The sequence below is a fragment of the Cotesia typhae genome, unplaced genomic scaffold, assembly GCF_013202065.1.
Source record: "Cotesia typhae breed Kobodo isofemale line unplaced genomic scaffold, CoteBio_Ctyphae contig_65, whole genome shotgun sequence".
NCBI lineage: Eukaryota > Metazoa > Arthropoda > Insecta > Hymenoptera > Braconidae > Cotesia > Cotesia typhae.
In genome coordinates, this window is record NW_027423762.1 from 290,816 (window position 1) to 305,915 (window position 15,100).

The following is a 15,100-nucleotide window of genomic DNA, read 5'->3' on the forward strand; positions in this document are numbered from 1 at the left end:
ATTTATAGAAAGAAAATAAAATAAAATTTATATTCCAACATATTTTCGTCACATGGAACTTGAAACTATGCAGAAAAGTTGTAAGCAACACGTGTGAAATTCAATGGATCCGTGTTCTAGAGTAACAAATAATAGATCGAGTAATATGTGACCGAAAATAATATTGATAAATAACATTTTCATTATTAAATTTATTTTTACATAGTATTGTAATTAAATCAATTATCAATTTATATTCTGTATCTAATTTAGAATTAATGTAAGCCAAAGCGTCACAAAAAAATTTTGGCTTTTTGGTAGATTTTATTGAACGAGAAGTCAAAATTAATAATTATCGTTAACTTAAATTCAATAAAACGTTAACAAAAAAAATTTATGCTGCTTGGGAAGAAGAATAAAATTAAAAAAAATAATAATTTTTACAAGTATGAAAACCATTAAACTGCATCCGTTGATGTCTCACCGCCCATGTGGTATTTCTAGGTCACCATTGTCTTGTTCTGTTGACCTGCTCGAAGATATTTGAAAATAATCTGTTCTGGTCAATTTTTTTCGATTTTCGCTATTTTTGAAATATATGGTTTGTTCTGATTAATAACACAAGAAGTTGCACTGAGTAATTTAAGTTTAGCTAAGCACAGTCAATTGAATGCACATAAATTCGTTAAAATCGCGATCGAAAGAGGGAGTTATTCTCAAGTCAAATTAATATTGCCGCAGAATCAAAAGATCAAAATATAACCTTATAATTGAATTGTGTTTAACTGATGAGTTCCGAATTGTTCGTATTTTCAATGCACGTTGTGAATGTTAATCAACAGTTAGAAAAAATATTATTTTATTGAATAATTTGTTAAGTATTTAGTGTAATAATCATGGGGAAAAAAAAAAATCGATCAAATATAAACGGTAATAATAATTGTGTTCAACATTCATCTGATACTGTAAGCAGCAGTTCAAACTCAGGTTAACTTTATGCATATTTTTTATTTGAATTCTAATTGTCAATATCTATATGACTTATAATTTTTTTGTTTTTATAGAAATCAAGTGCTGTCATATCTCAAAGTCTATTAATCTATCCAACGTCCGTAAAATATTGAAAAAAGATGGAATTAGTGATAAGTGTTTACAATGTCATAATTTACGCATAGACTCTACTCAGATAATTAATAATAACCATATTAATGATAGCAATAACAATAATAATAATGATAATAACAATGGCAGTAATAATAGTAACAATAATAGGTCATCTCTGTTGGTTTGCCTACAATGTGGTAATCAATCATGTGGTAAATTGGTTAAAAACCATGCTGAAAAACATTATCGTATACCGCACAGTGATTGGCATTATTTAACAGTTGATCTTTTGGATTGGAAAATTTTTTGCCATGAATGTAAAATGTTTATTGATATTAATAGTAATACACGATTATATGAAAAAATAGAATTTCTAAAAGCACTGACACCGAAATTGTTTTCATGTAATAATGCTATGCCTAAATCAAATGAAAAAAAACCAAAAGAATATAGTTCAACTTCTCATACTGAGAATAAGAAAGAAGCGTCTTTTCAATGTTTCCCTGTTAAAGGGTTGAGTAATTTAGGAAATACATGTTTTTTCAATTCTGTATTGCAATGCTTAGCTCAAACACCATATCTAGTTGAAGTCTTGAATGATTTAATTAGTCCAAAAAATAAGTTCTCTCTTCCAGGAGGTGAAGTAAAAGTAGCTTATAACGGTGATGAAAATGATGTAAGAACTCATATCTTACCACCAATTGAAAAAACTTTAGACAGTTCCGGTAATTTTACTGTCGAATTTCATAAAACGTTAATTGATATGCGAAATCCTAATAGTAGTGAAATATATAGACCATCTCTTTTACTCAATATACTCAGGAAAAAAATATCGCATTGTACAGATGGTGGTCAACACGATTCACATGAATTATTGCGACTTTTACTTGAATTAATTAGAAATGAAGATTTTCATAGATATCAATCGATTATTTTGAAGGAAATTGGTCGTAATAATAATGAAACAAAACAAAAAAATGATGTACAAAACAAAGCTTTTGCTAAATTTTATGAAAATCAAGCAAACTCGCGATTATTGGGCGTGGAATCTTTATTTCGAGGCGTTTTAGAATCTACCGTCAAATGTACAGAGTGTAATAATTATTCTAAACGTAGTGAATATTTTATGGATCTTAGTCTTCCTGTTATTGTTGAAAAAGCTCAAACTTTTAATGCTAAACAACATAAAATTGAAAAACTCGATGCAGCCTGCAACAAATATTTTCCTTGTGATAGGAAAAGTAAACATCAATTGAAAAAAGAAAAACAAAATGCGAAATTAATTCGAAGATCGAATAAAAAATTTCATAGCAATAAAATACGTAATATACGTAAAATACGTAATGATGATGAGGATGGAAACGAAGTTCCTGATTTAAAAGTTGAAAAACTTGATGTAGAAAATCAAGTAGATGAGACCAAAACAGAAAAACTAATCGATGCTGAAAATCACGTTAATGAGATTAAAACTGAAATACCAATCGATGCTGAAAATTACGTAGATGAAATTGAAACTGAAAAACTAATTGATGTTGAAAATCAAATAGATGTAAATAAAGATATTTTTGAAAAACAAATAAATTCTAATAGCAATAATAGCTTAGAATTAGAAAAAATAAATATGTCTAACGAAACTCATTCTGAAGCTATAAATCAGGATGACCATTCAAATCTAGAAACTCAAAATATCCCTCATGAACGAGTCCCTTGCATTAATGTTTCAAGTAACTCGGTTGATTTGACAACAAAGTTATCTAATATGTCTATTAGTCAAGATAAGTTAAAATCTCAAGCATTTACACATTATCAACCGCAAAATAACAACATTTCAATAGAGTCTTGCTTGAATCAATTCATTGCGGTCGAATTGTTAGATGACAATAACAAAGTTCAATGTAAAGTATGCACTGATAGAATGAATAAAACAAGGGATGATAAAGTCCCTGGCCTGAAAAGTGTTTATACTCCTAGTGTGAAACAATATTTAATTTCTCAATCACCTGCAATTCTCATACTTCATTTAAAAAGGTTTCAATCTCAAAAATTAAATGGATATCATAAAACTGATAAACACGTTTCTTTTCCAATGCAATTAGACTTGGCTCCATTTTGTAAAAACAAAGAAAAACGGAAATTATATTCTCTTTATGGATTAATCGAACATTCTGGAACGATTCATGGGGGACATTATGTAGCTTATGTGAAGGTATAGTATGCATTCGTTCATTCACTTTTTTCACTATAATTAAAGCTAACTAATTAAGCAATCAAAAACAAAAAAAAAATTACACTTAGCGGGTGGACAAATAACTTTCTGTCAATAAATCATAGGTGTATTTATACGGAAATCTCAGGAATTGCCGAAAAATTATTTCTGCAATCACTGGGATTCAAATTTACTCCTTATTGATTCTCATGTTCGAAAAGCTGGAGCCTTATGTTTTAGCTTGTTTGGTCATAAGTAGCAACGTCAAGTTATGTAATTAATAATAATGATCTGATGATATTAAATGTAGACTCGCAAGAAACTAGATCCAAATGATTCAAGATGGTCATTTTTGTTGAGAAACGACGTTACCAGAACTGAAAATGAAGAAAATGGCAATGATACCAATGAAATTAGTATTGATAAAGAGAAAAACGACCACATTTTACCTGGCCAATGGTTTTACGCATCTGATTCAAGGTATTAAAATATTTATTAACAGTATATTGATTAAAATAATGTGCACTCTGCCAATATGTTCTTGATAGCCTATTTATGCAGTTTTAATTCGACATTCGGTAACTTAAATGACTTTTTTTTTTTGTAAATCGACCGTACCTTTGCTGATTTTGATGAGACAGCTTTTAGTCCCCGTTTTCGTTACTTCACACTACGAATCTTAGGCTTATATCGTAACATTAACATTGTCGGGAAAATCGTCCTTTTGCAGCCTTATGACGTAGATAATTCTTTTTTCGTGGTCTTAATAGAAAAATCGGAGAAAAAATTTCCATGATCAACATTTCCTAAAAATATTTAATATGTTATTTATTCCCATTTTCTCAATTTTTATTGAAATCTTGACGGTACTTTTTATGAAATAAAATAAAAACTGATTTCTTATAAGATTCCATGTTTAACCGTAAAAATTCAAAATTAATGGTAAATCTCTAACCAAGGTCATAATCTTAATTGGATTCATAAATTAAGAATCAGATTTTTAATTTTTAATAGGCAATAATCACAAAATTGTTTATATTTATTCATTAACATTTTTTTTTAATTTTACATTTATACTGAACATTTGAACGAGAATATTTCTAAGAAATAATATTTATCTGTTGGTATAATAGAAGTGAATTTTTGAATGCTGCAATGATACAATTCTTGAGATGTTATAATTTACTCATCAATTTTTCGCTGAAGATTCACTCTTGCTGTAATTATTTTTATCGTATCCGCGATGTCACATGGTTTTTCACTGTAAGCTGTAAGAAAATAATGTCATTCAGCAGCAAGGTGAAAAAATCATCGTTGTATAGTAAATTTACTTGATAATTACCAAATACAACAAAAGTTTTTATTTTATAGAATTATAATTCTTTAAAATAATTTGTAGTTGTCTTCAAAAACACGTGTACAGCTACGGCATCATGTTTACTGTAATTAGTGATTATGAATAAGCTTTGATGATGAAGTTCGTTATTCTGTTTGGATTGTGTTGTAATAAACATACTAAAATTGTTGGTTAATGCAACCAAATTGGAACCTAAAAAAAAAAAAAAAATTAAAATTATTAAAACTTGTTGAAAAAAGCCAAAATCATCATTTGGCATCAAAAATCGCACGGACCATGACTAGAGAGCTAGTCATGGTACTAACAAAAGCACGGACCTTAACTAGGGAGCTAGTGGAAAATTATTCCAATTATAGTGGGAAATTATTCTAAATTGTTATTGGGCCGCTACCTTCGAAACTCCCACTCAGTCCATCGGAGCTGCCGGGCCAGTGAATTGACAGACTCTAATCCCCTCTCAAATCAACAGACTGTTTAAAAAGAGGCAGCGAGGAGAGCTACGACACAGTCCACTTTAAACCATCAAGCGAGGAAGAAGAAGAAGAAGAAGGAATTTCGCCAACAGTCTACAGTAAGCGAGCAAGGCTTATATCAACAGTACAGTATTTAGGATAGCAAGCGTACAAAGCTTGTCTATCTTCAATCGAATGTCTTTATCCAGTCATCTCAATCTCAGCTACGTTCGAGTATCATTAAATCAGCTCTTTTAAGAGCTAAAATTCAAACAGTTCTTTTCAGAGCTCAATATTCATTTTCTCTTATTTAAGAGCGTGTGACTAATAAGTCATCTCAAGACTACTACGTAGTCTTAACCAATCGGTCTTTTTCAAGACCAATAAATAATTTTATTTGTAAGAAAACCTACCCAAGTTTGAAGGAAGGTACCGGTATTAGTACTGAACAAAACCTGCATAAGAAAGAAAGCTTTCAAGATATATCTAACATCATTAGACAAAAATCATCCTAAAAGAAATATGATTGATTTGATTGGTCGACTCAACAAAAGATTCATATTAAAATAATTTACTACAATTTTACAATAATTCAAGTAAACAAACTCGCGACAAAATTACGTAATAAATTACTTTAAGTTACGAAGCGCGTCCGCATTGATCGACAGTCTAGCCTCGAATCGTCTTCTTTACTAAGAAGCATCAGCTTCTTGATTCTTTGGATTCGGCGGCGCTAATAGTCGTATTTCAATAGAATTGATCGCAGTTCAGTCGATTGTTAACTTCGGTTTGTATAACAGCCAACAGACCTACGACAGTCTTTAGTCATTTCTGTACCAGTAATACTGACTAATGAAAAATGTCATGATGAATTTCTATGGGCAAAACGGGCAATATCCGGAATATTATTATTATTTCGATTTTTATTTGTATACCGGTCTTGGCTTTTACAAGGCTGAGTAGATAGCTGTCGCATGTAGCGATCGTACACTCATCATGTGTGTATACTGTCCTGTTCTTTCTACGTTTGGACTTCCTCAAAGAAAATAGCTCTTGGCATACGTAGTAATTTTTTGCTCAGTTGACTGGAGCGTCCTTTATAAATCACTTGGAACTGCAATTAGTGCGTCCGACTACTAGGGAAGAGAATTTACCGGTGAAATATATATTTTACTTACTTTACCAACTTACCATCAATATTTTACTGGATAATTAACCAAAGTAGTTCTTCATTATCACGTGGTAGCGTTGCAAGCATGACTGAAAATGTGTATAGTCAACTAATAATAAATTTACTTGAAAATGTCAAGTTGATAGATTGTACTTAAAATAAATATTTAAAAAATTCTGCAATTTTTCAATATTCTAATTATTAATTTAGATAATAAATAATCAACGGTTAAAAGTTGAATATTGTTAAATAATATTAATAACGACTACGTATAAAACTTATTGAATGCAGATTTTATACTTAATTACTAATATATTCTCGCATCAAGATGCAGCTAAAGTGGCAACGTCTATGTATGCACGCCTACGCGACCAGGGTTCGAAACTTCGCGGTCAGTTTTTTTTTTAGGAAAAAAATATAAATTTTGTGATAAATAAAATCATGAATTTTAGTAGTCGGCGACTACTACAACTTGTTGCCAAAGAGACTTGACACCGGGGTCTTTGTCCCGTCCACCTATCCACATCAGTCAAATCTCGATCTCAAAGATCTCTCCTGTCCCTAGGCGCGTGCTGGAAAACGAGCAACAAGCAGCAGCGACTTCTCTTACGACTTTCTTGTCGGGCGCCTAGCACACTAACTTTTCTGGCTCTCAGTTGTAAATTCAAACTTCATAAAATGTATGGTCACAAGTTTCTTATCGATTCTTACCGTGAGATTAGCCCTGCTCCGACTGTACTGGCATGGGTTTTCTCTGTGGTTTTCTCATGCCACTATTCCAAGAATCTAGGAATAGGTGAGGAATAGGGTGAATGCAGTACAGAAAGCACAAGTTGCTCCTTAGCAAAAAATTAAAATGAAGTGTCGAATGGGACGTGCTGAGGTCCATTATGAGAAGAGAATAAAGCGTACACGGAAAGAAAACTGTATGAAAAATTACGGTGAAAACATCGTAATTTTTAGTACAGAATATTGTAGTGCCGGACCTAAACTCAAACATCGTAATTTTTACGATGCAGCATCGTAAATTTCTATCACTCAAATTAAAAAGAACCTTAGATTACCGAAAAAAATAATTCTGCATCACCGAGGAATCGAACCCGGAGTTCTCTCCGCCACAAGTCCAAGGTTTATCCCCTTACGCTATTGGAGAGAATATCTAAACTTTCTGTTCCGTCACATAATAAGACCTTCCATACAGTAGTTGGTCATCTTTTGGTGGTGGCGCCGCAAACTACTGGATTCTGTCTTTCTTTTATTAAAATATATAGTATGAGTCCTTATTCACTTGCTCTTACAGAAAAAAAATTTACTAAATAACATCATAATTTTCAATAATTCAAATTGTATTCTGTAGACGGCAGCATCGTAAAAATCAAGATACTAAAAGTATAGTCCTGGATTACGATATTACTATTGTAATTTTTCATATAATTTTTTTTCCGTGTAGAAGCTAGGAGAAAGAGGAATATCAGCCGTGTAAGAACCGAGAAGGTGTACAAGTAAAAAGCAATAATAAATAAAAAGTAATTTATTTGTGCTAATAAACTCGCATTAAATTCTGTAAACCTGATCAAGATTGGTTAATTTATTCACGAGAAATTGCTGTCTCAGAAAATTTATATATATATAACTTCGGAATTTTTCGTCGAATCATTTTGCAAGAATGGAAAGGACTTGCGTTTAAACTCGGTTGAATGTCGCGAACCGCATCAAAAACGGTTAATTTTTTCAGGAGATATTGCAGATCTAATTTTTCAAAAGATTGTGTTTCTATAATAACTATTCGAGCTTGAAAATGTACACAAGTTGTATTTTTGACATAAAGAGCTCAAAAGTTCGTCGAAAATTTTTCAAGCGTTTCGAGCTCGAATATTGGCAGAAGTTTCAGGGATGGCTGGAAGGTCAACCGCTTTTCAAATATTTTATTTGCTCCATCCTAATATAGACGTCACCAAAGTTAAACTTCTTTGAAATAATCTTGTTCATAGCATATATAGACCCGACTCTTGCTGTTACAAATTCCAAATTCCCACCTTTTACGTTACACTAATCGAGAGATGGCAGTGCGCACAACATTGTTAAATCAATATTTATCAAAAACTAGCTGAACTCAACAGACGTCAAAATTTCACAAAATGTGTATGTGACCGTTCTATGAAATAGCAAAAAGCTTTTGACATTGTATCAAAGAAATAAAAATTAGAAATAAACATACATCTGAGTGACCATTATATTTTTCAACAATTGAAGCCATAGACATTGAATGTCAAAGTAGTAAATTTAGTTTTAAATGTAATCGACATAGGACCATGAGGCTCTTCATGAAATTTTAAATTACAATTAAAGTAAGTCATCATTTTTAACTAACAGTTTTAACAATGAAATGCAGTTCGTTGGTGGGCGCATAACTTGAAAATGGTTGGAGCCATTGGGCTAATGTTTTTTTAATGTTCGTGTGAGAGACCAAATTATGTTTTTATGTACAAAATAATTCAAAAACTTATCCGGAAAATCAAAAAATTCTGGAAAAACTTAGTCTTCTTTCTATAACATTTTTCTATAAATTAATGATCATGATTAAGAATTTGAATAATGGATATCAGTAATTCATTTTCTGTTTTGATTATTATTTCTTTTGAGAATATTTTAAAAAATCAATACATTAGATTTATCGTTTTTAGCATTTAGAATAATCAAAAGTGCAAATAAAAAATTTTAGATATTATTCAAAATAATTTTATATAAATATCTAAAATTTATAATAATAGTAGCCGACATGTCATCGGAAGGTTCTGGGTTCGAATCCCAGTCCGAACTATTCGAATTTTTTCTCGCATATTCTATACACTCACATTAAGAAGTTCCTCTCCCTAATCCTTTCTCAAACCTTTCCCACAAAAATATCCTGTTACGTGAATGTTGGAACGCTTCATGTAATGATTATCTGTAACTTCTATTCTTTCCCGCTTCACAGCATTATTTTCGAATTTGAAAAATGTGGAACGCTTCACGATTTTAAAAGATTTTAATGACACGCAAAATCGTGAAGCGTTCCACATTTTTCAAATTCGAAAATAATGCTGTGAAGCGGGAAAATAGGAGTTACGGATAATCATTACATGAAGGCGTTCCAACATTCACGTAACAGGATATTTTTGTGGGAAAGGTTTGAGAAAGGATTAGGGAGAGGAACTTCTTAATGTGAGTGTATAGAATATGCGAGAAAAAATTCGAATAGTTCGGACTGGGATTCGAACCCAGAACCTTCCGATGACATGTCGGCTACTCTACCATTTGAGCTATCCGGTCTATACTAAATTTTACTTTCGCTTATTCTATATACATTAATAATAAAATTATTATTAATTAAAAAATTACTATTATTATAAATATTTTAAAACTATATTTAAAATAATATATTATTTAAATATTAAAAATTTAAAAAGTAAGTAATTTTTTAGAATTTTCTACTTTTTCGTGATTAGCAATTTTTTTTTTGGTTTTTGGATAATATTCCCAAAAAGAAAACGAACAAAAGAGAAAATAAATAACGTATATATATTCTTCAAATTATAAATCATAATCATTGATTTTTAGAAAAATCCCGTAAAAAGAAAAAATTGAGTTTTTTTTTCCCGATTTTTGAATTTTCCGAGGAAGTTTTAATATGTTTTTGTTGACAAAAACATAGATTGGACTCGTACTAACATATTAAAAAAAAAAAAAAAACAGCCCAATCATTACATTCACACTGTAATATTATGAAAATAATTTTTTTGTTATTACTTTTTTACATTTTAGTTCATTAAAAAAATATTCTTCTTTCTTTTTTTAATTTTTACCACAAGGAAAGAAATTTTCTTTAAAAATTACGATTAAATTAACTAATCGTCGGAAAAAATGCAGTCTTTTTATTTATTACCATTTTTGAAATTAAAATTACGAACAAATTCATTTGTTTAACAGTAAACTTTATCAAATTTACCGAGGACCGAATAAAATTTACGGTATACTACGGTAAAATTTGTTGAAAACAAATTAAAAATTAAATAAGCGTCATTGATTGTATATTTATCTGAAATTTGTTTGTATCATATACCTCATCAAGAATAAAATTTTGTCAATTTTTAACACATTTTCTTTTTTCAGGGTATCACAAATTGAAGAAGCAACCGTTCTTAAGAAACAAGCTTATCTTCTATTTTATGAACGAGTTTTATGATATAAAATATAATTATTTGTATGGATCTACTGTTTTATTTTGATTATTAATTTGTCATGAGATACGAACTGTACTATTGAATGATACGGTACCTAATACATTGTATAAATATGTTATTATTTTAAAATATAAGTACTTTCAACTTCCTACTTATCCTAAAAATCAATTATATTCAATAATAAGAAAGTTTTTTGTTTCATCACTATTTTCGAAAGTTGAATTCTCATCAGATATCAACGTTTAAAGGTCCTGAGAAGCAGTTCTGACTATTTCTACAGCGATTTCACTATATTGTGTGTGTGTGTGTGTTCGCAGTATAGGTCGACATGTCTATACTGGATTTCCCTTAACTCTGAATACAGATCTTACGTGGCTTGAATAGTTTGGTGGTCTTGATAAAGACCTTTTGATTTTTTGGCTTTTAGAAAAGTCGTTTGGGTTTGAAAAGACTCGAAGCGTTGTGTGAGCGGAGACGACTGCAGGCTGTGTTTGAGTCAGCAAACTACTGGGCAAGCTCTCAAGTTGGCTGGTGGTGACTAAAGGTCACTCGCTCTCGAAAGAGAGCTGGATGTTAAGTTCTGAGAAGAACCGTTGACGGCTTAACGCTGAAAAGTGCTGTTCGAATTGTAGCTCTTAAAAGAGCTGTTGAGAACTTAGTGATAATTAAGCTCAAGTAAACTAGTCAACAACAAGCTTTGCGCACTTGTTGGTTAAATAACTGTATAAGCCTTGCGCGCTTACTGAAGGTCGACGGTGAGGTAGATTGACTTCCCCGATTGTTGAGACGATCCTTGGCTAGTTTGAGATGATCCGTATTTGGCTCCAGTAATGATAAGATTTTATATACAAGTTATATGGGATATATTGTAAGATGTTTCATATACAGGAGTTACTTGCTTACTGCTATGTCTTAATTTTTCTAAGTTTTACATCGAGTTAATAACTTATTTTAGAGGGGAGAATTTAGCTTTAGGGGTTGGATTTATTATAAGAATTATTTCTAATTGGTCGTTTTTCTTCAAGAGTGGAACTCAAAATAAAAGTGACGCCTTCGCTTAGTTTTCTCTCGGAAAAATGAAACTAACCATGTGTTTAACACATGGCGTCGTAGTCGTTGCCTGGTTAGAAGAAAAGCCATAAAAAAGGGAATATTTAGTTTAGCCTAGGATAATAGAGTCATTTATTCAAAGTCATAAATTGTAATATTTTGCAAGAGTCTCTAAGAAACAAAGATGTATTTGTTATTTAAGATTTTAGTTTCTCCTTTTATAGCTTTTCTCGGGATATTATATTTTATTTTCCTCTTTAGTGACCATCCTATATTTAAGTATTACATATGTTTTATTTTCTTTATTACGATGTTCTTAATAGTATTTTTATTATTTCTCTTAAAATAATTATTCTTATAATTATAATATTAATCAATTATTTGTTTGATTTGAATTTAAATAAACCGCTAATTTATATCCTATGTAGATGGCGGCATGTGCTGCTACATCATAACTACTATGTAGAATTGAAAAAAAAAGGACGCTAAAATAAAGCGGTATTATTATTCTTGAAATTCGTTGTTATTAGTATAATACCGACATATTAACTTGCTTCGCAAGTGTTCAGTTCAATATTGTGAGTTGTTTGGCGGTTTAATCTTGCATATAATCAGTTGTAATAAAATTATTAGGTAATTTAAGGTTTCTAACCTGTGTATGCCGTATGGCGGCAAGCGAGGACTTGAGAGAGGAGTTAATGGACGATGATGATCATTCTGTGTTATTATTTAACAATACAGTGGTGAACGACGATGAGTTAATCAACTCCCAGTTATATTCCAGTTTAGTAAGTGAGGCTCAAGTATCTAATGAAAATCCAAGGCTATATACTAATAGAAGTTGATCAAGTAGTAGATCTGAAAGTTCGGACAAGAAGCAGTTTGCTAAGAGAAGGAAAGAAGAAGCAGTAACAACTATGGGAGCTAACAGGAACAACAAGAGGCAGCATACTGTTAGCCTCGCACAAAATGCTTTGGACAAAGGTGGTAAAGACAATTCCAAAGTGTTTAAAGGCGCTAAGAACAGTGATAAAGATAAAGACAAAAATAATTCTATAAATATAGTTAATAATAGTGCTAATTTCGTAAATGGAGCCGGTGGCACTGCAATCACAATGCTTAAATACGACAGAGCGGATAAAGGTCCTTTCTTTATCCAATTGCGACAAGCTGATACTACTCAAAGACCAAAGATGTTGATCGAAGTGGGTAGAATGCTGAGAAACTGTAACATTAAACATAAGCTCATTGAGTACTTATCAAGAGGTACTTGGCTTCTCACATTTGATCAATTTAATGAAGCGAATAACATGGTAGGTAACGATCATATTATTAAACAAGGATTTTCAGCTTTCGTGCCAAGAGAAAGAGTTTTAAGAAAGTGTGTTGTGCGCGACATACCGATTGTCATTTCAAAGGACGAGTTCATTAATGAGGTGAACATCTACAACCCTGGATTACGGGTCTCAGATATGTATCGTTTTACCAGAAGAGTACAAGGCGAGGACGGTAATAGTACGAGAGCAGAAACTACAACGGTGTGCTTTACTATAAGGAGCTCAAACATTCCAAAGTACATTATAATTTACGAAGCTCATATCAAGGTTTCTCCATTCATACCTTCAGTCAGACAGTGTTACAAATGTGGTAAATTAGGCCACATTAGCAAGTTCTGCAAAGTGGAACAACAATGTCTGACTTGTGGTGAGAACAGTCATGCTGAGTCACACGTTTGTAATAGACCTTCCAAATGTGTTAATTGTTCAGGGGCACACCGTTCTTTTCATAAGGATTCTCAGGAAATCCTGAAAGCTAAAGAGATCAGCAGAATAATGGCTTACGACAACGTGTCTTTTATACAGGCTAGAAGAATCTTCGAGGGTTCAAATAATTCTTTTACTGTGCCAGTGAGGAATCAAGCTAATTTTCTGGAGTTAAATACAAATACCTCTTCGTTTACCAGACCTAGAGCTAACATTATACAAGGAACGTGTACAATTGAAGCAATTAAAAATCAATTAAAAGAGATTAAAGCACCCAAGGGTGCAAATAATTTAGCTAACGAGGGTACAAAGGTAGCCATGGATCAGTTAGCAGAGTGCTTGAGGAATGTTCCATACCTAGGGTCATTGTGGCCCAGAATCTGGAAATGTCATTGCATATACAATCCATTCAACCTCATAATGGATCGAAGCCCTAATCATCTACGTTTGTTGCAATGGAACTGCAGGAGTGTTCGGCGGAAGCTTCCTGAGATTCAAAAAAGAGCTATAGACTTTGACTTAATACTATTGTCAGAAACATGGCTTAATTCAACTGATAAAATTTATGTTAAAGGATTCGATGTGGTAAGGAAAGATCGAGTAAATAATGTAGGTGGTGGAGTAGCCATCTTAGTAAGTAATAATATTAAATATAAGAGAATTTTTAATTTATACAGTTGTAAAGGTAATATCTAAATGTGTGCAGTACAGATTTTTCTAGCTGATTCTCAATTAACTGTTGATTCTTGTTATAGGCCTCCTGGTAACAACATTAATGAAACCTCGTGGATGCGCTTTCTGAACCAGTTTGATGGCAAATACATCATTGCTGGAGATTTTAACGCACATCATTTGTTGTGGGGCGACAGATTAAGATGTGAAGAAGAAAAAAAATTTTTCAATGCTTTAGAAAGGTCAGAGGTGGAATTATTAAATCAAGGTAAAAGTACATACTTCTCTCGTCAATATGGTACAGAGTCTGCAATTGATTTGGCTTTTATCGATAGTGCTTCGTTAGCGTCATATAATTGGTCGGTAGGGTTGCATTCCTGGGGCAGTGATCACTATCCTATTTTTATTACGCTGAATGAACGAGTCGAAATCAAAACTTCATTTAAATCAAACAGGATTGCTAATTTTAAAACAGATTGGGAAATAGTCGACGAAAATTTTATTAAAAGTATTGGTCAAGTCAAGGAAGTAATTTACGATGTAAATCTAGATATGCAAACTAAATATACTACTTTTATTGCGATTGTCACAAACTGCATCCAGGAAGCCAACCCTAGTTGCAATCAGAAAAAGAAAAAGAGTAAATTCAAGGTAAATACGCTTAGTAAATCTTGTATTGCACCCTGGTGGGATAGTGAGTGTGAGAAACTTGTTAGGAAGAGAAAAGCTGCATTATTTCAATATAAACACAATGGTAGTCGCGATAATTTTAGAAATTGGGTTAGAGCCGAACATAATGCTAAGGTTGGGTTAGCTAAAATTAAAAAAGATAATTTTATAACATTTTGTGACTCTCTAAATAAGTATACTAATCCATCATTTGTCTGGAAAAAACTAAAAAGGTTTAAGAATCGTTGGAATAGTTCTGTTACAGATAATGAGTACTCGGAAGAGACAATTAACAATGTAAATTTGGCTATTAATCAATTATGCCCTCTTTGGGTTCCTCATCAGGAACCTAATCAGGAATACTTTCATAATGAGATTGGTGATTTATTTCTGGATCAGCCATTCTTAGACACCGAATTAGAAATAGCAATAGACAGGGGTAATAGGGGAAGTA

The 15,100-nt window shown here is 31.8% G+C and overlaps 2 protein-coding genes across 3 annotated transcripts; both read left to right on the plus strand.

The window, feature by feature from the left end:
* The first annotated feature begins 739 nt into the window (after window positions 1-739).
* Window positions 740-10,626, plus strand: Usp16-45 (ubiquitin specific protease 16/45). Its single transcript, XM_074251043.1, has 4 exons — window positions 740-966; window positions 1,044-3,289; window positions 3,600-3,769; window positions 10,422-10,626. The coding sequence occupies exons 1-4, from the start codon at window positions 876-878 to the stop codon at window positions 10,492-10,494; spliced, it is 2,580 nt and encodes an 859-aa protein (XP_074107144.1). The 5' UTR covers window positions 740-875; the 3' UTR covers window positions 10,495-10,626.
* A 1,205-nt stretch (window positions 10,627-11,831) lies between these two features.
* Window positions 11,832-14,180, plus strand: LOC141532613 (uncharacterized). Of its 2 annotated transcripts, none has more exons than XM_074251044.1 (2): window positions 11,832-13,990; window positions 14,061-14,180. In XM_074251044.1, the coding sequence occupies exons 1-2, from the start codon at window positions 12,460-12,462 to the stop codon at window positions 14,105-14,107; spliced, it is 1,578 nt and encodes a 525-aa protein (XP_074107145.1). In that variant the 5' UTR covers window positions 11,832-12,459; the 3' UTR covers window positions 14,108-14,180. The 2 variants fall into 2 exon arrangements, with proteins under 2 accessions (XP_074107145.1, XP_074107146.1); XM_074251045.1 differs by having other exon boundaries at window positions 11,832-13,938; window positions 14,061-14,179.
* The last annotated feature ends 920 nt before the right edge of the window (window positions 14,181-15,100 follow it).

Excerpts from the sequence above, each read along its gene's own strand:
- Usp16-45 (XM_074251043.1), top strand. The coding sequence starts at position 876 with ATGGGGAAAAAAAAAAATCGATCAAATATAAACGGTAATAATAATTGT. Across the intron at positions 967-1,043 it reads AAGCAGCAGTTCAAACTCAG|AAATCAAGTGCTGTCATATC; the intron begins GTTAACTTTATG and ends TTGTTTTTATAG. Across the intron at positions 3,290-3,599 it reads ATTATGTAGCTTATGTGAAG|ACTCGCAAGAAACTAGATCC; the intron begins GTATAGTATGCA and ends TATTAAATGTAG.
- LOC141532613 (XM_074251044.1), top strand. The coding sequence starts at position 12,460 with ATGGGAGCTAACAGGAACAACAAGAGGCAGCATACTGTTAGCCTCGCA. Across the intron at positions 13,991-14,060 it reads TAATTTATACAGTTGTAAAG|GCCTCCTGGTAACAACATTA; the intron begins GTAATATCTAAA and ends TTCTTGTTATAG.